Source organism: Eptatretus burgeri, chromosome 14 (genome assembly GCF_056783735.1).
Source record: "Eptatretus burgeri isolate ZD-2024b chromosome 14, Ebu_testis_v1, whole genome shotgun sequence".
Classification (NCBI taxonomy): Eukaryota; Metazoa; Chordata; class Myxini; order Myxiniformes; family Myxinidae; genus Eptatretus; species Eptatretus burgeri.
The window spans coordinates 46,158,085-46,180,584 of NC_140974.1; the positions used below are offsets into that span (position 1 = coordinate 46,158,085).

Here is a 22,500-nt window from a genome sequence, read left to right on the forward strand (position 1 = left end):
TTACTACTTTTGTCCAAGTAGTAGTAAATATCGATGAGAAAGTCATCTAATTCAATGGGTAAGGCCTGAGCTGCCTTCTTGGCCGTATTGTGCATCATATGGCAAGGGCATCCCATGATGTAGCACTCTGGATTTTGTTTGTGGATATAAGCAGCGACTCCTTTGTGCTTGCCCACCATGACAGAGGCATTATCAGCACAAAAGGAAACACAATTTCCCCACGGAATTTTCCTGTCACTGAACTCATGATCAAGCAGTTTGAAAATGTTTTCTCCAGTGGAATCTTGTTTGCACGCAGGCAAACTTAGCAAACCTTGCTTCACAATCCCAGCACTGTTGTCATAGTACGAAATCAGGACAGGATATAGCTGGGCCTCACCACTGTCATTGCTACCGTCTGTAGCTAGGCTAAATGGAGCTAGTCTATCAATATCGGCAATAGATGAAGCAGTAACATTTGACAACTCACCAATTATTGCTGAAGTTTTTGTTCTTGCACATCCATACTTTGAAGCAACTTTTGAATCTGGAAACATCTTTTGAAATAGAGGTCCAGCATGATCTGAGACTGATATGGGCAAGTTATGTTCCACAATAAATCCACTAAAGAGAAGTTCCGCTCGGGTAACATCCTCTTCCTCGCTTGTCCCTTGTTTGGTGAAATAATTCAGAAGTGTACCGGTACTCGTGCTCGAAGATCTCTCCTTTGCAATGTCTGTGTGCCGTTTGCTTCCAACGTGCTTACGATTCCGAATATCATCGCGACCTCCGTGCTCAACTGAAATATCAACGCTGCATACTGTACAATACGCATGATGAATTCCTCTTTCAGACTTTCGAATACACGGGTATTGGAGACTGTATTCGGTCTTGTACTTCTGAGACCATTTCTTGGTCTTTGTAAGCTTCTTTTCTACCATTTCGTAATCAACATCGAGGGCTTGAAGCATCGGTAACTTCGAAGTCGATGTTCCACAGCTGCAGCGCGACTCGTAGAACTCTAGCGGCTGTTAAACACCGCACGGTGGTCGCGACCGCCGGGCTGGTACAGGGCCCAGCTGCATGCAGTGAGCGTATCGCATGCATATACACTGTGCATACATACCGCATGCACTGTATTGCACACATACCGCATGCACTAAATCTCAGTGCATGATCGCATAAGCGAGATCCAGACCCAATGTTTCGCTGCTCCTCATTTGAATTTGCAATTTTTTACGTACAATTTGGTAGCAGCGAACGTTATGGAGTTACCACATGCTATACGTAGCAGACGATGCTTTTCATTCAATTCTCATACTAGTACATTCTGATTAGTGAACAGTGCAAAAATATCAAAATTTCGGGAGGATAAGGATAGTGATCGTAAGGGCGGGAGTTTGGGTGAATTTTCGGAAGCCTCCCGATGAAATCGGGAGGGTTGGCATCTGTGCATTTTCTTGTACATCGGCAGACAAAAGGTTTCTGTACACTTTCAAATTAATTCTGCTGCTACTATCATTAGTTACATCATCAATAAAGATGAGTGAGCCAGTTCCAGATGCAACTATGCAAACCCAAGCCATGACATTACCTCTACCATGCTTCACAGATGAGGTAGTATGCTTTGGATCAAATGCAGCTCCTTCCTTTCCCCTCACTTTTGCTTTTCCATCGCTTTGGTAAAGGTTTATCTTGGTGTCATCTGTCCATAAAACTTTGTTCCAGAACTGTACTGGCTCACCTCTGTACTTATTGGCAAATTCTACTCTGGCCTTCCTATTTTTGGTACGAATGAAAGGTTTGCATCTTGCAGTGTAGCCTTTGTAATTACGCATCTTTGGGTGTGTGGAGATTGCCCATTACTTGCTGAAAAAGGTATAATCTGTATATTGCAATAAGACGATAGATGTTTGAGTGGTATGAATTTAAAGGGGTCTAAAGGGTCGAAGATATCTAAGGAGTGTAAAGGTCTAAAGGGTCTAAGTAGTCCAGAGGGTCTATAGGGGGTATACTGTATAAGGGTTTATAATGGCCTTAAGGGGTCTAAATATCTAAAGCGTATTTTCCAATAATATTTATGGTCTAAAGGGGTCTAATGGGTCTAATTGTCTAAGGGTCAAGAGGTCTAAGTGGTCTAAAGGATGTAAATGTCTTCAGGAGTCTAAGAGATCCAAAGGGTCTTCAGAAGTCTTGGTCTAAATTGCTCTTCTGGAATCGAAAAGGTTCTAAGGTATCTAAATGGGTCTAAAGGGCCCAGAACTTTTAGCGGCCTCAATAGTTGAAGGATCTAAGCAGTATAAAGGGTCTAAGTGGGTCTAAAAGGTCCAAAGGATCTAAAATAGTCAAAGGGGTCTAAATGTCTCAAAGGTATGTTCTAACAGTAGTTTCAGTTCTGAAGGGTCTCATGGGGTCTATAGGGTCCAAGGGTTCTCGAGGGTCGGATGTGGTCTATATGGTCTTTGAGGTTTTAGGGGTCTTAAGGGTATTAGGATTATATAGAGTTTAACAGAGTTTTTGGGGTCTAATGGGGGTCTTAGGATTCTAAAGTGTCTAATAGGGTCCGTAGGGTCTATAGGGTTTTAGGGTTGTCAATGATCTAAGGGTTGTAACGGGGTCTTACAGGTCGTAAGCAAGGTGCCTTGATTAGCACTTTGAATCATACCAATCAGGGGTCTTACCAGAACTTTTCACCTCTCATGACCTGTATATAAGTACAGAACATCCACAACCCCACATGCATCACAACATAGTCAATGATGTGGTATCTCTATGTAGCTGGGTGCATTCATGTTCCAAAATGGATTTCTTCCTTTTCAATCCAAATGTTGGTTACTGTGAGATGAGTTGAAGCACATAACTCCAGGAACTCTTCACTAGCAGAATTACTCTCATCCAAATTCATGCATTCCCAGTGTTTCCCACCACACGTCATTTACTGGATCCCTTTTGCCAACCCTTAGATTGAAGTCACCAATCACAATAAGAAGTTCAGACTGTGGCACAGTCCAACATATCCTGCAAGTTCATGGAAAATTTCTGTTTTACACTGGAGGTGCCTCAACTGTGGGAGCAAAGCACTGACATGTGTGTGTGTATATATATATATATATATATATATATATATATATATATATATATATATATATATATATATATATATATATATATATATATATATGCACACACACACACACATTTACGCATGGTGAAGCCGTGAAGCCGTGAAGCCGTCCGACAGTCTGTGAAGACTATGCCGATTAATCATGTCCTGTTTGAACATTAATTCCCCAAGACCCAAAAGTCACTGAAGACCCCAAAAGACTCTGAAGACCCACAAGTCCCAAAAGACCACAAAGACGCAAAAGACTCCTTAGACCCCATATACCTTAACACCATTTAAGGCCCTGTCACACCTTGACGATTTAGCCAGCGTATGCTAACGTATGAAAAATTTGTCTAAAACGCTGGCACACGTCGAATACGTTATGGGTAAGTTTTGTATACATTACGACAACGCTGGCCTACGTCTTAATATGCTGGCATACGTCGTAGTACGCTGGCATACGTCGTAGTACGCCGAGCTCGTCGACAAATTTTAAAATGCTTGAATTTTTTTGACGTATGCCAGCGTATGACTCACACATTCCGCATACGCTGGCCATAAGTTGTAGGCACGTTATGCGACCGTTGACACACGTCGACACACGTTACTTGTAAGTTACTCATAAGTCGAAACACGTCGAGGTAAAGGCCCGGTCACACCTTGACGTTTTAGCCAACGTATGCCGATTTTTGAATTTTTTTTTCTAAAACGCTGGCACACGTTGAATACGTTATGGGTAAGTTTTCATAACATTGAGAGCACGCTGAAAAACACTGCCATACGTCGTTGTACGCTGGCTTTAAACGTTGTACTTTTCGGTTGTCCTCAAATTTTTTCATGATGGAAATTTCACGACGTATGCCGGCGTATGACTCACACGTTCCGCTACGCTGGCCATAAGTTGTATGCACGGTCTGCGATCGTTGACAGACGTCAACACATGCTACTTGTAAGTTAATCATAAGTTGAGACACGCCGAGGTAATGTTTAGCGTACCCGAAACTTATTTCTAACCTATGATTAACGTGTTGTTGGCACGTTACGCAATCGTTGCCACACATCGACAGACGTTACTTTTAAGTTACTCATAGGCTGAAAGACGTCGGTATAATGGATCGTCCTTGCGTCAGCGTCCACGGCCACGGCCAGGACACTTATTTGCAGCATTCTTCAAACTTTTCTTCGGCATGACGAGGATGTTCACACTTCGATGTCTAGCTTGGCTATGATTCCAATTGTCCATCGGCAGCGTCTATTTAAAATAGTCGAGTTTGAGCGTTTTAACACGTTCAGAAGAAACGCTTCAAATTTCAAAACCTCAGCGTCAAAAAACAAAGGCGAGTGACAGCAATTTAAATCGTTCATTGTAAACAATGAAAATGGCTGAGTGGTACCGTTTAAAAGTCGTTGAGTGTAAAAAAAATCCAATTGTTGAGCGCAAGCGTCTACTTTCAATAGTGGAGATGCAGCCATTTAAATCGTTGAGTGGCAGCCTATGAACCTACCCGTGGACACGCGGACGCAAGGAGGATCCATCATAACCCACACCCTCCCCCTCACACTCACCTACTACTGCCAACATGAACAAACTACTACTAATACTAATACTAATACTGATACTGATACTGATACTGATACTGCTGACATGGACATCGACTCAAAAAGGAACTCGAAAACACTGTTGGGTTCCCCTTTTATGAGCAGTATTTTTATATACCAATTCCCAAAACTGCTGGGAACACGTCTTTATATGGCAGTTGTAACCTAGAAACACGTTCATTTTTTTTTTTTTGTCGACCGGAAGACGTCATTAGAATACGTCTACATACGTCGATGTGTGTTGGGACTACGTAAAGAATTGGTTCAAAGCACGTCAAACATAAGTTAGAAATAAGTTTCGTGTAAAAAAGACATTACCGCGACGTGTTTCGACTTATGAGTAGCTTATAAGTAGCCTTTGTGGACGTGTGTAAGCGTCCACATATCGTGTGTACAACTTATCCCCATCGCATGCGGAACGTGTGTCATACGCCGAGTACGTCGTAAAATTTTGAACATGTTTAAAATTTCTTGACGTACTCTACTTACTACGACGTATGATAGCGTACTTTAGCGTTGTACTCATGTATACCAAACTTACTGATACCGTATTTGACGTGCCCCAACGTTTTAGACACATTTTTCTTAGGTCGGCATACGCTGGCAAGATCGCCAAGGTGTGACCGCGATGTTGACACTTCCATTTCTACGGCAGTTATGATTCGAATCGTTGTGCGTCAGCCTTTTAATAGGCTATGTCACGACATCGTCGGCGATGCGTGCAACGCGCTATGCCGAAGTTAGACTATCGTTGGGCATCGGTTGTGTAGGCCAACAACAGGTCAGCATTCGTTGGTATAAGTTATCTATAACACAACGAAACGTTCTGTGTCCATTACTAATATGTTATGCATACGACCAACTCGCTATGAATACGTACGAATCTTAAAAAAAAACATCAAAAGTTCAACGTAAGCCAGCGTTTTACATACATTTTAATACGTTGCCATCGCTGGCTAAAACGTCAAGGTGTGACCGGGCCTTAATGTTTAGCGTCAGTGTTCTAGACTCCCTGGTTTTTTTTGGTTTTTTTTCTTCGGCATGACGGTGATGTTGACACTTCGATTTCTATTGCGGGTATAATATAATATAATTAATAGGCTGCCGCTCAACGATTTAAATCATAACCACACTAGAAATCGAAGTATCAACATCACCGTCATGCCGAAGAAAAAAAAAAATACATGGAGTCTGGAACACTGACGGGTTCCTCCTGTGTGAACCCCATTTTTATATACCAATTCCCCTAAACGCTGCCAATACACCATTATACGGTAGCTGTAAGTTAGTAACACATTCAGTAAGTTCTGTGGTCGTCCGGAAGACGTCAAATACATCTATACTGAACAAAAATATAAACGCACCAACCTAAATATCTAAGTCAAGATTGCCATTATGGGAAAATGGTCAAACCGATGATATGTTTGAGCAATGGTTCCTTTGTTTTGCTCAAGACAGATGTTCCCATTGAAATTGACCACTCTGAGTGTGTGGACTCACACGTTGAGTAATCCTTCCCATGAGCACCATGGGGCTTGACAGAGTGATGGTCAGTGAACGTGACCAGGACACAAACACTCCCTATAGCTTGCCCTATAAAAGGCCTCCCCAAAATGTGGACTGGTGCCAAATGTCAACATGCCACAGATGTCACAAATCTTGAGGGAGCGCGCCATTGGCATGCTGAATGCTGGGACGTCAGTACGGGCCGTTGCAGCACACTTCAATGTCCACCACTCCACCATTAGCCGCCTGAGAACGCGCCTCAGAGAGACTGGAAGCACCGTGAACCGCCTACATGCCCGGCGACCACGTGTGACCACCGCCAGTCAGGATCGTCACATGAGGCTGCAACATCTCCGGGATCGACTCCGACCGGCCACGAGGACTGCCGATGAGACTGTCGGGCTGCATAACAGGCGCATTTCAGCCCAGACGGTGCGTAACCCTTGAGGGAGGCCAACCTCCGAGCCCACCGACCACACCGGGGACTCGACCTCACTGCAGTCCGGCGTCAGACCCGACTGAACTGGGCCAATGTTCATTTGCGCTGGACCCTCGCACGATGGAGGAGAGTGCTGTTCACCGATGAGTCGCGGTTCCAGCTGTATCGGGCTGATGGCGGACTCCGCGTCTGGCGTCGGGCTGGGGAGCGCTACACTGACGCCAATGTCCTTCGTCGGGTGTCACACGGTGGTGCCAGTGTTATGGTGTGGGCAGGCATATGCCATGGAGAGCGCACTCGGCTTCATTTCATTGAAGGCAACTTGAACGGGCAGCGGTACAGGGACGAGATACTCAGACCCATCGTCGTGCCGTTTGTGCGCCTTCACTATCTGACGTTTCAGCACGACAATGCTCGCCCCCATGTTGCCAGGATCTGCATGGACTTCCTCGGTAAGGAGGACATTGATGTCCTCGACTGGCCTACATATTCTCCCGACATGTCGCCCATCGAGCACCTTTGGGAGGTTCTTGATCGACGCGTACGACAACGTTACGCAGTCCCAGAGAACGTCCGCCAGCTCCGTGTGGCTCTCCAGGAGGAATGGGAAAACATCCCTCAGGCCACCATCGATAATCTGGTGATGTCCATGCGCCGGAGATGCACCGCTCTGCGCGACGCCAACGGTGGACACACCCGCTACTGACTGTGTGAACTCTGACAGTGACACCTCGGTTGTGTCGGCTGTTGTAGCGCAAAGACTGTCGCCAGAATTCTCAAGGAACTCTTTGAAATTTAATGCTCAATTGTCATGGATTCTATAACCAAATTGTTGTGAAGATTTAGTATTGATGAGTTTGAGGTAAAATAGTAACAATCGCTTGGTGCGTTTATATTTTTGTGCTTGGTGCGTTTATATTTTTGTTCAGTATACATACGTCAATATGCGTTGGAGATACATTACATATAGGTTCAAAGCACGTTACTCATAGGTTCAAAGCACATTACTCATAGGTTAGAAATAAGTTTCGGGTACGCTAAACATTACCTCGACGTGTTTCGACTTACAAGTAACTTACAAGTAACGTGTGTCGACGTGTGTCAACGATCGCGTAATGTGCCTACAACTTATGGCCAGCGTATGCGGAATGTGTGCGTCATATGCTAGCATACGTCAAAAATTTTTCAACATGCTGAAAATTTGTTGACGTACTCGGCGTACTACGACGTATGCCAGCGTGCTTCAGCGTGCTCTTAACGTATACAAAACTTACCCATAACGTATTTGACGTGTGCCAGCGTATTCGGCAAATTTTTCATACGTCGGCATACGCTGGCTAAAATGTCAAGGTGTGACAGCGGCTTGACACTTCGATTTGTAGTGCGATTATGATTTAAATCGTTGAGCCGCAGCCTATTAATAGGCTATGCCACATGATCGTCGGCGATACGCTGCCGCGCTATGCATAAGTTAGACTATCGTTGGGCATAGGTTGTGAACGCCGACAACACGCTCAACATTCGTTGATATAAGTTATCTATGTTATCGAAACGTTCTGTGTACATTACTAATACGTTATGCATACATCCAACTCGTTATGAATACGTCCAAAACTGGAAAAAAATACCAATAGTTCAGCGTAAACCAGCGTTTTACATACATTTTGATACCTTGCCATACTCTGGCAAAAACGTCAAGGTGTGACAGGGCCTTTAGACTCCTTACACCCTTCAGACAGATTCGACAGCCTCGACCCTTGACCATTTGGTCCTTCTTATATCACAAATGGAATTTCAAATAAATATAATATCATCAATATTACAAATAAATTTGTAGAAAATATGTTTGGATAATGATTGGTGTAAATCATGGCAACACAGCAAATCTGTGACATCAATCTCTGCAACAACGTGTGGAGAAGCGAGCATCGCGAGCTGATCCATGCTAGTACTGTCATTAAAATGTTGGATGTTTCCCAAGAGCCACCAGGTCATCTCTGTCCAGAACGTGCGAGTTTTTCAGCCAAGCTGCAGCAATTTATGAGTTCTCTCATTCCTACACCTCGCCAACCTATTTCTACACTGTTGTCGCATTCTCAAACAATGTAATCCCAACACCCTCATTTTTTTACTGCACCATTGTTGCCACGTCAGGGTCATCCCTGTTGTAGAAATATGTGCCCATCTGCTGACCACATGTCTGCCAAAGCATTTTGTCTCCTGAATCCCAACCACTGACACTCAGAAACAGCTTAGTTCATTCATTAGGAAGTCCAACTTATGATCTACTGCCTGGGTATTTACTCTAACTCCCAGTATGCTACCTGCATATACAGTTGTCTCCTGAGCTTTCCACTAATGAGCGTACAGTCCGAGTTGGAAGGTACACTCGCTAGTGTACATCCAATAACTTAATGAGCATACATCCCAGAACTTAATGAGCATACAGTCGAGAACTTAATGAGCTTACAACATCGATGCCCAGATTAGGCTGTGAAGTTCTGCTGTTGCAGCATCAAAGCAATTTCCCGAATCATTTCCTCATGCAATTTGTAAGTTAGTAACTTAACATCGATTTGCTAGATGGAGGCAAGTAGACCACTGCCACATTCTGGATGAGTCCACATGATATGTGGCTGTGGCTGGTCATCTTGAGCTGCAGTTCCAATCAGACTTTATGTTACAAGGATTTACCATGACAAAAAAGCTGACCCCGTTCATCATGATGAAGTAGTTCACCATGATGAATTAGCTGACCTATGGATGACCATCCTGCACCTCATAAAGACCATTCCTTGTTTGTAACCACATTGAATTGTCTCCATTGCATTCCTATCAAACTTGTATGTGCCAACAATTAACAATGAATTGAATAATTTTTTCAGGGTCTCCAGTGACAGATGGAGAGAACCTTGTGGACACACCAACATACAAGGTGCTCCTGATCCATAACCCGTCTCCACAAGGAAATTGGAGTCTTGCAATGGAAGGCACAGAACCATGTGATGTGATCGTCACAGGAAAAAGCATCCAGGACTTTTCTTACCAGATCATGCACAATAAAAATGGCTTCATCCTTCCCATTCAGGGACGCCCTGTAGCTGGTCAGAATTTTTTCCTGATTCTCAATTTTTTTATCTTTTTTTATTTCCTTCCATGTTTTTTCTTAACTCTTCCCCCTCTTAATCAGTTCTCTCAACTTTTTTTTCTCCCTTCTCTTACTGTCTTGCTTTACTTCATTTGGCATGTAAGACAATATCAACGACATTGGTGAGATGCTGGCTCTGCTCATGTGCCCCTCTGGAAGGATAAGTTTGTCCCCCATTTGTTTCCTTTACGCTCATCCCCCACGGCGTGCAGACAAGGAATACACATTGCAGGTGAAACCAAGCAGAGTAAATAGAAACTTTTCCATCGACGAGGTTCTTATCCTGAATGTGCATGGCAGTATTGTCCAGCGCTTCTCTGCACAACCACTCCCTGGCAGCTTGAGTGGCATGACCTCTGTCCGTGCTCGCTTCACTTCACTGGTAAATAATTTTCTTTAAAATATTGTTATCGAGCTGTTTTTATAGCACACATGAAAGAATACTTCCCATTGATGCAAGTGATGCAATAAGTTCTTGATTCCAATGTCTGCAGGAACCCGTGATGGTGGGTGTGTGTGGAACCACAGTAGGAACAAAGTATTGCAGGCTGCAAAGACAGTTGGTGTTCATAGAGAAGATCCGCTTAAATCGAGTTCGTGGCGAGACGAGTAAGTTGTGTCTGAATGACAAAAATAATGTTATCGTATCTTGTGTTGTGGATGTCAAATAGAAATCGTGTTTTTTCCCCCCTGTGGCTCTTTCCAAGAAATAGAGTTCGTTTCTAAAGATTCGTTTTGAAAGCTAAAGTACAATTTCCTGAGAAATTAAGCTTTTAATTGAAATTAGTTTCTGAATTTTGGTCTAATTGCATTTTCAACTTGCTTACTCATCTGACCATTTTCTTTATTTATTGTTCCATCAATTACCCTCCCTATGTACAGCCAAAATCCACTCTTCACAAAAAAACCTACAACTTTTAAACTGTGAAATAGCTAAGAAATATCTGAACTATGAATCCTTAGTTTATGTTAGGCCATCCATGGATATTGAAGAAAGAAACACAATCAGGAGATTGGATGTAAAACATGGAATGCTGCAATTGTTGTATCGAGAATTGAACGATGCTCGAAATTTATTTGCAAATCACATCTCCCACAGAATCGATGTACATGTCTGCATGGCAACATCCACTATAAATTGCTCCCCCATGTGGTTTAAATCAGTTTAAGAATGGCGAGGAAATATTTAACACCAACTTAGTTTGTAATACTCTCGATGGGCTTCAAGGGGGTGGGGGGGGTGGAGGGATGATTATTCAGACAGACATGATTTCCAAGTACTTCACATCATCATTTCTTAAGCATTCACAAGCTACCATCAGACTGGACAGTTCATCATTCATATCACCTAATTGGTTACAGTACCTCGTGAGGATTGTTTTCTCGTCAGAATGACCGGCAACGAGCAATCTTCCATCGATTTCTACCTATGTAGGTAGGAATAGTGGTGGTATAGTGGTATAAGATCAAGAATATCACTGCCACACATCCATCCCTCCAACACAGGAACATTGAAAGCAGCACAGATAATGGGCAGTGCAACATATAAAGCTGGAGGATGGACCATTAGAGTTAGGATGAATGTAGTCTCTGGTTTATGCTCCATGTCCATCTCCTCCTTGACCACAAGAGGCATTACTGCAGACTCTGCCTGAGATAAGGCAGAATGTCTAAACTCTGTTTGCCTCCAAATCTCATGTATCAAACCCATCCTGCTTCTTCCCCCATCTTCTCCCTCTTACCAATGTCTACTGGACTTAGTATTCTCTAACCTGAGAAGTAGAAAAAAAAATTCCAGCCTTGACCCTACTTTGCAACTGTCCCCGATGGCATTGGTGTCCATGTTCTCAAATCCTGTTCTGCCATTCTTGCTTCCCCATTTGTTTACCATATTCAGTCTGTCCACCTTTGGCCACCTTCCATCTGCCTGCAAGTTGGCAAACATCACTCCTGTCTATAAAAAGGTTGTGTAACATGTGGTAAAAATCTATCCAGTTGTGTTAAAATGAGGGGGTATAACCCATTCTGTAACCCAAGGTAGTAGTTACATAATCATCTCTCTTTGACGAGTTTTTAGCTCGTCTATTACAAAGTCGAGTTGAGCTGTTTATTAAAGCCATAGCAATGTCCCTTAGTCAGTCAGGCAGTCGTTTTTTTCCCCCTACTGCTCCAAGGCAGCTCAACACATTGTTTTGAAAATCCGGCAGGATGATTCGTGACGTCGATACACAAATATTAATGGAGCCCCTTTTTAACCCCCGCCGCGTGGCGGAAGGGAGATATTGTTGTCACCCGGGTCGTCCGTCCATCTGTCTGTCCGTCCGTCCAGCTGGCTGGCTGGGCGTCAACATTTATAGCTGTGAGTGCGATAACTCATAAACTGTTCACCATATCGATTTGAAATTTGGGTCACACATGTACCACCTGAAAAGGAAGAACCCTATTGATTTTGGGCGTGGCCGGATACAAGATGGCCGACGGGAGCGGCCATCTTGAGAAAAATGTTTTTCGCCATATCGATTTGAAATTTGAGTCACACATGTACCACCTGAAAAGGAAGAACCCCATTGATTTTGGGCGTGGCCGGATCCAAGATGGCCGACTGGGGTGGCCATCTTGAAAAAAATGTTTTTTGTCATAAATGGAAAACCGCTTATATGATTTCAATTATTTTTGGTAACTACGCTCCTCACCCCTGGGGAACTTTTTCGAGATGATGACCAAATGGTGTCTTGTTTCCAATTCACCTCCCTCATTATCTAGAATATGTATGACCTTTTTCATTCAATGGTGGGGGATTCCCCATCTCTGATGGTATATTTTAAATTTCCATTCAGGTAGTAAGATAATTTTCTCAAAATGCAATCTATGTTTACAGTATATGTCCATCACATATCGCAGTATTCTGTCATCTCACAAGATAGCCAATTAAATGGAAAAACAATGTATTGTTGTTTAATATTTAATTCTTAATTTATTTGATCTCAATTATAATTTAATTTGACCTCTTCATTAATTTTTAATCTCTTTATTTCTTTAAAATCTCTTTAAATTGCCTCAGATGTGGCAATAAATGTGAATTGTTTCTCAAAGTTTGCCAGCTTGATGATAGAATATTCCGTTTGCATTTTTGCCATCTTCATCCCTAACCCGTTTAGAATCTCTTGTGGGCACGGGCAACTTGCCAGTGTCATTAATGCCCTGGTGCTTTTAATTTCCACAACCAGCCTATGTTTCTCATTCTGAGGCAGAAGAGTTTGTCCCTTAAAAGCGTAGGCTAGAGATTAACCCCCAGGTTCACAGGCAGCATGGTTCAACCAAAGACCCAAGGGCTCACTTGGATCAGTCTCCTGAACCAAAGGGAAAGCCCGACAAACACCCTGCCTCACAGGGACACCCTCCAAAAAAGGCTCACTTAAGATAAAATGGGAACCCTGACTTAGAGCTGAGCCATGGATGCTTCACCTGGAATGGAAGCATCAGCTGTAACATGACTTGAAAGACCTCCCATGTGTTGACAGAGTGCAAGCAACACAGTTTTACTTTTAATTAAAGAACACCAATAAATAACTGGATTGGAACATCCCTGATATTGTTGTATTAGAATTCCATTTTATGTGTGGTGAATGTTGAAAATATATTTGTAGTGGAGGGAAGAGTGTATGTATGGTAAAAAAAATAAATCCAGTGTGTTATTAAATAAGGGTGGATGACTCGCACTGAAACTAGAGAGAATAGTTGTGTAATTACCTCGCTTTGACCATTTTTTTTATTGTTGGTTTATCCAGTTTTGGGTTGTCAAAATGTTATTGAGCATTTGCAAAATGAATTCCAATGTTTTCTTTACGATGGTCCATTTTTCAGTCAGTAAATGTACACAATTTGGAACACTGATTTTGTGAATAATCGGGTTTGTAAATGCAGTCCGGTGTCAAACTCGTTTCGGGTGTAAGTTTTGGTGGATAATCATATGACGTCATCATGTCAGATATCCCCACGTCAGCTATAGAGGTTGTTGCCAATCAACTTGATTGGCGAACAGTGTGTCTACAGTGGTCACAAATAAATTGCTGTTTTGTTTACTCAATGGTAAATTAAACCTTCAATTATTGCATCAGATAGTACCAAAATGTAATGTGAACCATTCTAGAGGATAAGTGAAAGTGCCTTAGACATTGTTGCTTTATCGGTTTTATTGGCAAGATCATTTGCTGGCATGTCATGTCACGTGGGACCTGCACACACCTGGTGCACGATAAACTTCTTGATAGTGTACTGAGTATGTAAACAACTGGTATAGTACAGCATTCTCTCTACAGTGTAGATGATAAAGATAACAAACATATATGTTGTAATCTATTTCATACATATACTTGTATATTTTATGATGGTCTGGACTTTTGACAATATAATACATTTGTACAGTATTCTAGGCACACCATATTGATGTGACATTGACCTTCCAGTTAATATAAATTGTTCTCAGATCATTCCAGACTGATCTTATCTGCATATGTCTGGAACAGTTTCAGGTTAAATGATAGAAGAAGACAATTGTGATGACAACAACAATAATAATAATAATAATAATAATAATAATAATAATAACAAGGAGAAAAAGGCATAAATTGTCATAGCCCCCATTGTTTTAGTAATTTTTCTGTAAGGAGTTAAATGGCAAGCCCATATTTATTTACAATTAAAATGGTCACCAGTCTACCAGTCAGTCATCCTTGATCAGATCGCAAAATAAAGTGAAGTGCACATGTGTGCAATCATATACTGTGATAGTGCCAAGTTTGAACAAAATTGGACCATGTACATCTGAGAAATGGTTGGGGATACATTTAGTAACAAAATGGCCGCCAGTCAGCTATCTTTGATCTGATCTCGGGGGGGGGGGGGTGGGAGGGGGGATGACGTGCATGTGTAAGCTATCATTCATTATCAGTATGCCAAGTTTAAACAGCATCGGTAAATACATGTTCAAGAAATGGTTGAGGATGTCTACAACATCGGGGTTTTTTTTACAATGAAAATAGCCGCCAGTCGGCCATCTTAGAAATGATGTCGAAAAAATATTGACATACATATATAAGCCATCATGTGTTGTCTTTGTGCCAAGTATGAATAAAATCAGTCAATACATGTCCGAGATATGGTTGTGGACGCGCGCATGCACGGACACGAAAATCAAGACCAAATCAAAAAGCCCTCTTTTGAACTAACTAAACCCAACAGGGACTAATAGTAATAATAATAATAATAATAATAATAATAATAATAATAATAACAATGATAATAAGGTAATAGAGTTAAAACTATAAAATAAAAATACATACACACAGGACCAGCATTGAGTTACTTCAACTAGCACAATTCTGATAATATTGAATCCAATTTTCATTTAAAATATGAACTAAGTAAGGCAAAGCACTGTTTTTCAAATGGTTTGTTTTACAACAGAATTCAGGGATTTTGGCAGTTCACCTGAGAATCCTTGTTGAGCTATTAATGGGAAAATAATTTTTACAAACTAATTTGGGATTTTGTACAACATTCTCTCGACAATCATTCAGTGATTTTGACAGTTCACCTGAGGATCCTTGTGGAGCTATTAATGGGGAAAAATTACAAATTAATTTCTATTTTTTTGAATCGTTTTTTTCCCATGAATGTGATGCAGTGATTATATATATATATATATATATATATATATATATATATATATATATATATATATATATATATATATGTATATATATATATGTGTATATATATGTGTATATATATGTGTATATATATATATATATATATATATATATATATATATATATATATATATATATATATATATATATATATATATATATATATATATATATATATATATATATATATACATACATAAATATATACATAAAAAGTGTTGGCGCAGTGGTTCGGGCAGCGGCTTGGGATCCAAAAGGTCCTGAGTTCAAGCCCCATTGGGCCACTGAATTAATACACCAGGGGGTTGACTCAGCCTGTCATCCTTCCGAGGTCGGCGAAATGAGTACCAGTATACTGGGCCGGTGTATACCCCGGTTAAAATAGGTGTACCATATCCCTGTGTCGTAAGAGGCGACCAGGGTTGCGTCAGGAAGGGCATCCGGCGTAAAACATGTGCCAAATCACTATGCGGATCATACGGATGATCCGCGGTGGCGACCCCTAACGGGAGCAGCCGAAAGAAGAAAAAGAAGATATGTATATATATTGTTGTGGTTACCAAATTCGCAAACCACCATTCAGGTCCCTTAGGTGAGATATCTCGGTAAGTACATGTGTAGTTAGGCCCAAACCCGTTGTCTAGTGGGAATACATGTCATTTATGCGTGCTGCGACTCTTCAGGATAGCCGTTTTTCTTTTACTATCTTTAATTTGGACCAACCGCCATTGTTACCACCACCAACCACCGCTTCACCACAACCGCCACGACCTTCACGTCACACCTCGCAACCGTCGCATCGCCACCGTTCTTGCGCCGCCTGTGGGTACCGGTGTTGGACTCGCGCAGGGCGCGCGCCGAACAGCGTGTACAAAATCACGGATTTTGTGCTTCAAAAACGGATCAAAAACGACACACGCCCACTTTTTGCCGTCCAAATCGGTGAGCGAGGGGCGAATTGGCCCCGCCCCCAGGGCGTTGGAGGGCGATCGATATATGCAAATTTATGGATCAAAAAGCATTCACGCCCACTTTTTCTCGGGCCAATGGGGAGCGAGGTGAAAGGTCGAAGGGAGGGGGTCAAAGATGAGAGGGCGAAGCTACGGGGCTGATAAAAGCGACCGTGTTCGTCAGTCCAGAGAGTAGAGAGTAGGAGAGTCGAGAGGGAACAGAGAGTCAAGACTTCGCGGGCGGTGGAGTTGGCAAGAAGGAGCTGGTCGTCGTGTGCGTTGGAGTCGGAACGGAGGGGACGGAGCTGTGGAGAGGCGGCGAGGGCAGACGAGGGGGTGCTCACGTCGTGCAGGGAGCTGCACCCCAGGGAGGCCGACAGCGCGACCTGGCCGAGGTGGAGACGCTCGTTGCGGGGCAATAAAAATCCTCTATACCCCGAGCATCAGCAACCCCCTCCTGTTTCCCCCCGCGCTGAGATAGTGCGACCAAGGGGGCCCCTTTCCCACCCCCTACCAGACACTGCCCGCGAGGCCCGCAGAGTTGAGGCACCATCGCCGCTCCGCGTCTCATCACCAGACGGGTAGGCCCGACCCGGTCTCGGCCTCAGGCCCGCCTCATCTTGAGGGTATTCTTTCCTTGGTTTTGGGTATGTGTTGTCGGCGCCGTCTGTGAAGTAAAATTGTATAAGTGTTGCCGTGTGCTCGTGTAATCGGTATTAGATCTGCATTGTCGCATTTGCTTTTTGTGTAAATTGCATTGTGTTTTTTTCTTTTCTGTGTGCTTTTGGTGGAATTGAATATGTGTGCTTTCCGTTCGTCGCGAATAAATGTGCTTTTGTGTTGAACTGTTTCCCGCTTCGCTTCGTCATTTCCTTCATTGAATCCTCATCTTGCTTCACGTAAAGGGTTGGTAGTGGGCTGAATACGCCCGATAATTAATCGAACCGTCGAGGTCGACGAATAACACCGCTCGGTTATCCCGATAGTACGGAACGGGTCGCTTTAGTGGCCCGTGTCCGAAGTCGACCTGCGGCGAGGTGCGATCGCCCGGTCTACCCTCCGCGTGGGTACTTAGGTAGGTCGAATTTGGCGAGCAACCCTATCCCACGCGGGGGCGGATTGGCTCGATCGCGGTGAGACCGAAAGGTCCACCCGTGACTGGTTCCCGGCGTTAGTCCGAGAGGGTCACGACTGGATTGTCCGTCCGGTGGGCGACGTGCCGCGATTCGAGTTACGTGGCCGTCAGCACGCCGGCGGGCGCGAATACCGCAACACTGGTGTCAGGTCGTGCGATACAAATTCATCGCCCTCCTCGCGGCACTGGTATCGGAGAACAGGAAAACGGGCTCTCCTGTCTCCGGCTAAATTCACGGGAATCGGTCCAGGGGTGAGAGAAGCGACCCCCGATTCCCTCCAAATTACGAGAGAGCTAAATTAACCCTTCACGAGAAGCAAGATGGCGTCTCAAGGCGAGAGGGAGCCGGGGGTATTAGAAATGGATGTAGAATGTGTAGAATCCATGGTCCAGGATGGAATCCCCGAGCAGGAAATGTTGATTGTGCAGGAACACGGACTCGCCCAACTGAACCCAGAGCCCGAAATGGGTGCGGCAGCGGCCGCGGTGTATGACACCTCCCCCCCCCCTCTCCACCAAAACCCTTCCCCGATCCCTGCCGAAACGGCTCACCCAAGCGCACCCGACATGGCCCAACTATTCACCATGCTGGCAAAGATGAATGCGGAAATGATCGAAAAGATGGAAGCGAATATGAAAAACGAAATGAAAGGCATGAACAAACAAATGAACGAAAAGATGGATGCGAATACAGCAAAGATGGATGCGAATACACAAAAGATGGATGCGAATACACAACAAATGAACAAAAAGATGGATACAAATACAAATGAAGTGAAAACGACGATGGATGCGAATACACAGCAAATGAGGGAAGAAATAAAAGAGCTACGGGGTGAGACGCAGAACATGGGCCGATGCCTGCAGGCGGGCATGAAGGCCGTGACCAGGGAGCTGGGAATGGCGACTCCACGTGTGGGAGCAAACGAGCTGGAAGGGGGTGCAACGGCTGACAGGCCCGCGGTGGAGGCGGGTAAAAAAATAATTCGGGGGGCGTGTTGGGCGAGGGTCGTGACAGAGGAATCGACGGTGACCAAAAGGGAAAAATTAAATGGGGAGACCAAAACGTGTGAGACGAGACACGAAATGACGACAACGGAAATAATAGTTGAGACAAGAGAGGTAAAGGGTGAAGAGTTGGCAGAGACACGGGAGATAGAAAAAATAGAGGAGAGACAACACGATGAAGACGGGGTAAGTGACACACACACACACAGGTAGTGGAGGACAATGGGGTTGAGCTCGCGGAGCGTGTCGAGACCCAGTGCGAGCACCTGGATGGCCTCCTCCAGGAACGAGGGGAGGGAGTCTGCCCCCTTGAGGCGAGTCACGACCAGGTGAGTTCGGTCGTGCTTTGCGAGGTTGAGGGGACGAGTGCTGCGAACGGGTGCACGGAGAGCTTGGGGGGTATAGAGGCCCCAGAGACCCTTGTGGGGACACGAATCCCCAGTGTGGTTGTCCCTGTGTGTGTGGTGCAAGGTGTGAGTGCGTCCCCGTGTGTGGAAGCGACCCCGTGTGCGAGTGGTGTGGTGGCGACGGTGCCAGAGTGCGTGCTTCCCAGCACGCCGGGTGTGGATGAGGCACCGCGGGTGAGTGCCCCCGCGTGTGTGGATGAGGCACGGAGTATGGATGAGACACCGCGGTTGAGTGCCCCCGCGTGTGTGGATGAGGCACCGTGTATGAGTGTCGCCGTGTGTGTGAGTGAGGCACCGCGGTTGAGTGCCCCCGCGTGTGTGGATGAGGCACGGAGTGCGAGTGAGGCACCGCGGGTGAGTGCCCCCGCACGCGTGAGTGAACGGCCGTGTGCAAGGTCGCTGTGTGCAAGGGAGACCGTGTGTGTGAGAGAGCGGTATGTAAGGGAGATGTCGGTTGGCATGCGGGAGCACGCAGCCGCGTCTCCCGGTGTGAATGTGATGGAGTGGACTGTGTGCGTCGTAACACGCAGGTGTGCGTGGGTCGAATGGCGACGACGGCGACATGGGAGGAACGAAAGCCGAGTAGCGGCTGTGGTTGTTTCGGGGACCGTGCCGGGTTCACCCAGCAGTGAGCACGAGGTTCGTGCTGTGCAACGCACGAGACCGCCACGTGCTCGCTTGCGAGAGTGAAGTCCCGGTCCGGAAACGCACGCGGTGGATTTGCCGATCCCGCGGACGGACAAAGTTTAGGCAGGTAAACGGATTTGGACCGGACGGGTTCTCCACGCGATCGTGTGTGTTAAGCTCCAACGGGCAAAGCACATGTGTTCGCGTGGGGAACCCCTCGAGACGTGGGGCTTGTGTTTTTTTTTTATGCGCACGGTGACGTCATGGCTGCACGTGGGGTTGGAATCCGGCAGGAGGGGTATCTCTGCCGGATGGTACCGTCCAAGGAGGGACGAGGAACACGTGCAGCTGCATGACGTCACGGGCAGGTGCAAAGTGCGCGAGTTGCCGCGCTGGCGCTGCGCATGTAAAGAAAAAAAAAAAAAAAAAAAAGGAACAAGCCTCACTTTCGGGTACACAGGATTCCTGGGCAAGGGGTGGAAGACCCCCTTGGCCCGGGGCACAGGATGGAAACTAGTTAGGGGGAAGGGTTAGCTTAGTTAGACCGACTCCATGGGGCAGGGGTAAGTCCTCATGGAGTCCGTGGAATGGATTAGGTAGAGGGATTTAGTGAGCTTTATGTTGGGAAATAAAATGATTTATTTGAGGACAGTGACAGACTTTGGATGTGTAGTGGGGACGTAGTTTAGCTACGTAGTGTTAAAAGGAACGTGCTGTAGTTTAAGGGACGACGAGGGAGCACGAGTTAGTAAGGGGATGTAGATAGAAGGATGGCAGAGTTCAGCGGTGTGTGTGTTGAAGAGTTGGAGAGTTGTGAGGTGAGTACATGGTGAGTGAGTGAGGCCAGCGGGTCTGTGTGTATGGAGTGAATGGGGAATGCATGGTGCGATGAGTGATTGGGGGGAGGAGTGACTCCCGCCCAAGGGACCCCGGGGTCAGAGTAAAGTGAGTTCGCTGGGTCAGTCAAATTGAAAAATGGAGGTCGTTTTGTTGTTGGTGGGAAAGTAGGCTCGAGACCCATTTGGAGGGGTGCAGGAGCCCTGTTGACGGGCTTGGGAGCGTGGCTGCGAAAGGTGAGTATCGCTGAGTGGGTACCCCGGGCACCAGGCTAGTCGGCCGCGGTAGGCCATGGGCCCATGGGGGGCCGGGATAGAATAGTGGGCACGGGTGCGCCTGCTTGGTGCGGGGGCCCGGGGCGCCATTAGCCGCGTGGGCAGTGTTGTGGGCACGGGTGACCCTCGGAAAGGGGCCCGGGAGGCCGGCCTGCCACGTGTGCGTTTCAGGGGAGGTGCCCTGGCGGGCACTCCCCGGTGTTAGGGAGCTGGTAGGCTCGGAGGCAGTGTAGTGCCCGGGGGTGCCATAGCGGGAGATTCGGCAGAGGGTCGTGCCTACCAAAGGGAGCCACGTGTCCCAGCCAGGAGACCGTGTGAGGGCACGGAGAGAAAATTGGGGGGCGAGGCCCGAAATTGTGAGGACACCAACACAGGCGACGGGAATCTGGGTTGTTAGAACCAATAGTTTAAGCGAGAGGCGCTTGTTGAAAGCCCCGGGGTAGTTTAACAGTTAAATGGTTAGGGTAGATTAGGAGATGTACCCCTCCGCACCATCCATCCCCTCGCTGTCGTTGTGGGCCGCTGGACCCACTTTGCTTATAGATCGCCGAACTCTGGGGAGGCCATTCTGAGGCTTCGTTGGGCCTCGACACAGGGCGTTAGCTCTCCCTTATTCCCCTCCGGGAAGGGAACGTAGGGGTTGGGAGTAGGCTAGGTGACAGTATAGGTTAGCCGAACAAGGACGATAAAGGGGGTTAGGGGACGATTTATAGTGGGGGAAGTAAAAATAAAAAAAATAAGTTGGGGCTAAATTGGGGTTTGACAAATTGAGGGAGTGGGTATGTACAGTGACAGGCAAAGGCGATAGGTTGGGAGGGAGACAGGTAGGTAGGTCCGAGCCCGCCCTCCAAGTGGCCAGCACCACCGCACTCCCTCCACCAACCTCCACTGAACGGCAAGAGCTGGCCAACGTCATCGGCTGGCCGTGTTTTGCTTCAAGGCGGAGGCCGGCCAACTTCATCGGCAGCTGTTGTTTTGCTGCAAGGCCTGTGCCATCGGCTGGCCGTGTTTGCTTCAAGGCCTGTGCCGGCCAGTTCATCTGCTGGCTGTTTTTCTTCAAGGCCTGTGCCGGCCAGTTCATCTGCCCGCTATGTTTGCCTGCAGCGGCCTTCTTCTGCGGGCTGTGTGTTGCCTGCACCTTTGCCATGCCATGCCCACTGCCCATGTTCACCAGCCCCGTTCAATTTTTGCTTTGCCCCCCCCTGTTCATTTCCATGTGCGCCAGGATCCGCAAGGCAACAGTTTGCAAGCTGCGAGAACTGCCCTGTTGGCAGCTACAACACGGGCCTGCAGTGGCGGCCCGTGCACCGTGTTTGTGTCCATGCATCCATTCGTTGTGTTCATTGCGTGTGCCACTTGAGCTGGCACGGAGACTGCGTTTGTGCAGCCCATGCACCGTTGTGGTTCACTGCGTTCAGTTCAAAAGGGAAGGCCTTGGACTGCGTGTGAGCAGCCAGCCACGTTCCCTGTCACCTGCATTGTTTGAGCCAGAGACTGCATGCGGGCAGCCTGGCTCCCTGCTAACTGCTTTCTTTTTGCAGAGTTCAATGATCCTGGGCCATGGTTTAGTGTAAAATTTGTAAGTTAAGGTTAAGATGTACTGTAAATATGAGTGCGCCCCCGGCATGTCTGTCTAGCGCCGGCAATTTTATTTAAGTCGTCCGTGTGAGTGAGTTTGTTTAGGTAGTTACGCAGCCCTCAGGTTATTTATTTTGGGGACACGAATACCATGAATGTCGCACTCAGGGATCCGTAGGTAAAATGTACAAGGGG

At 45.9% G+C, this 22,500-nt stretch overlaps 2 protein-coding genes across 2 annotated transcripts in view; one reads left to right on the forward strand and one right to left on the reverse strand.

Annotated features, from left to right (window-relative positions):
* The window catches only part of LOC147013087 (von Willebrand factor A domain-containing protein 7-like), a 107,362-nt gene that overhangs the window by 56,200 nt on the left and 28,662 nt on the right, over positions 1 to 22,500 (forward strand). Inside the window, exons 11-13 of the mRNA XM_085854654.1 lie at positions 9,515 to 9,733; positions 9,990 to 10,159; positions 10,272 to 10,386. Coding sequence (XP_085710780.1) covers positions 9,515 to 9,733; positions 9,990 to 10,159; positions 10,272 to 10,386 — 504 coding nt within the window. The remainder of the gene's footprint in view (positions 1 to 9,514; positions 9,734 to 9,989; positions 10,160 to 10,271; positions 10,387 to 22,500) is intronic.
* Positions 1 to 22,500, reverse strand: part of LOC147013088 (uncharacterized) — a 121,757-nt gene that overhangs the window by 45,999 nt on the left and 53,258 nt on the right. The window lies entirely within an intron of this gene.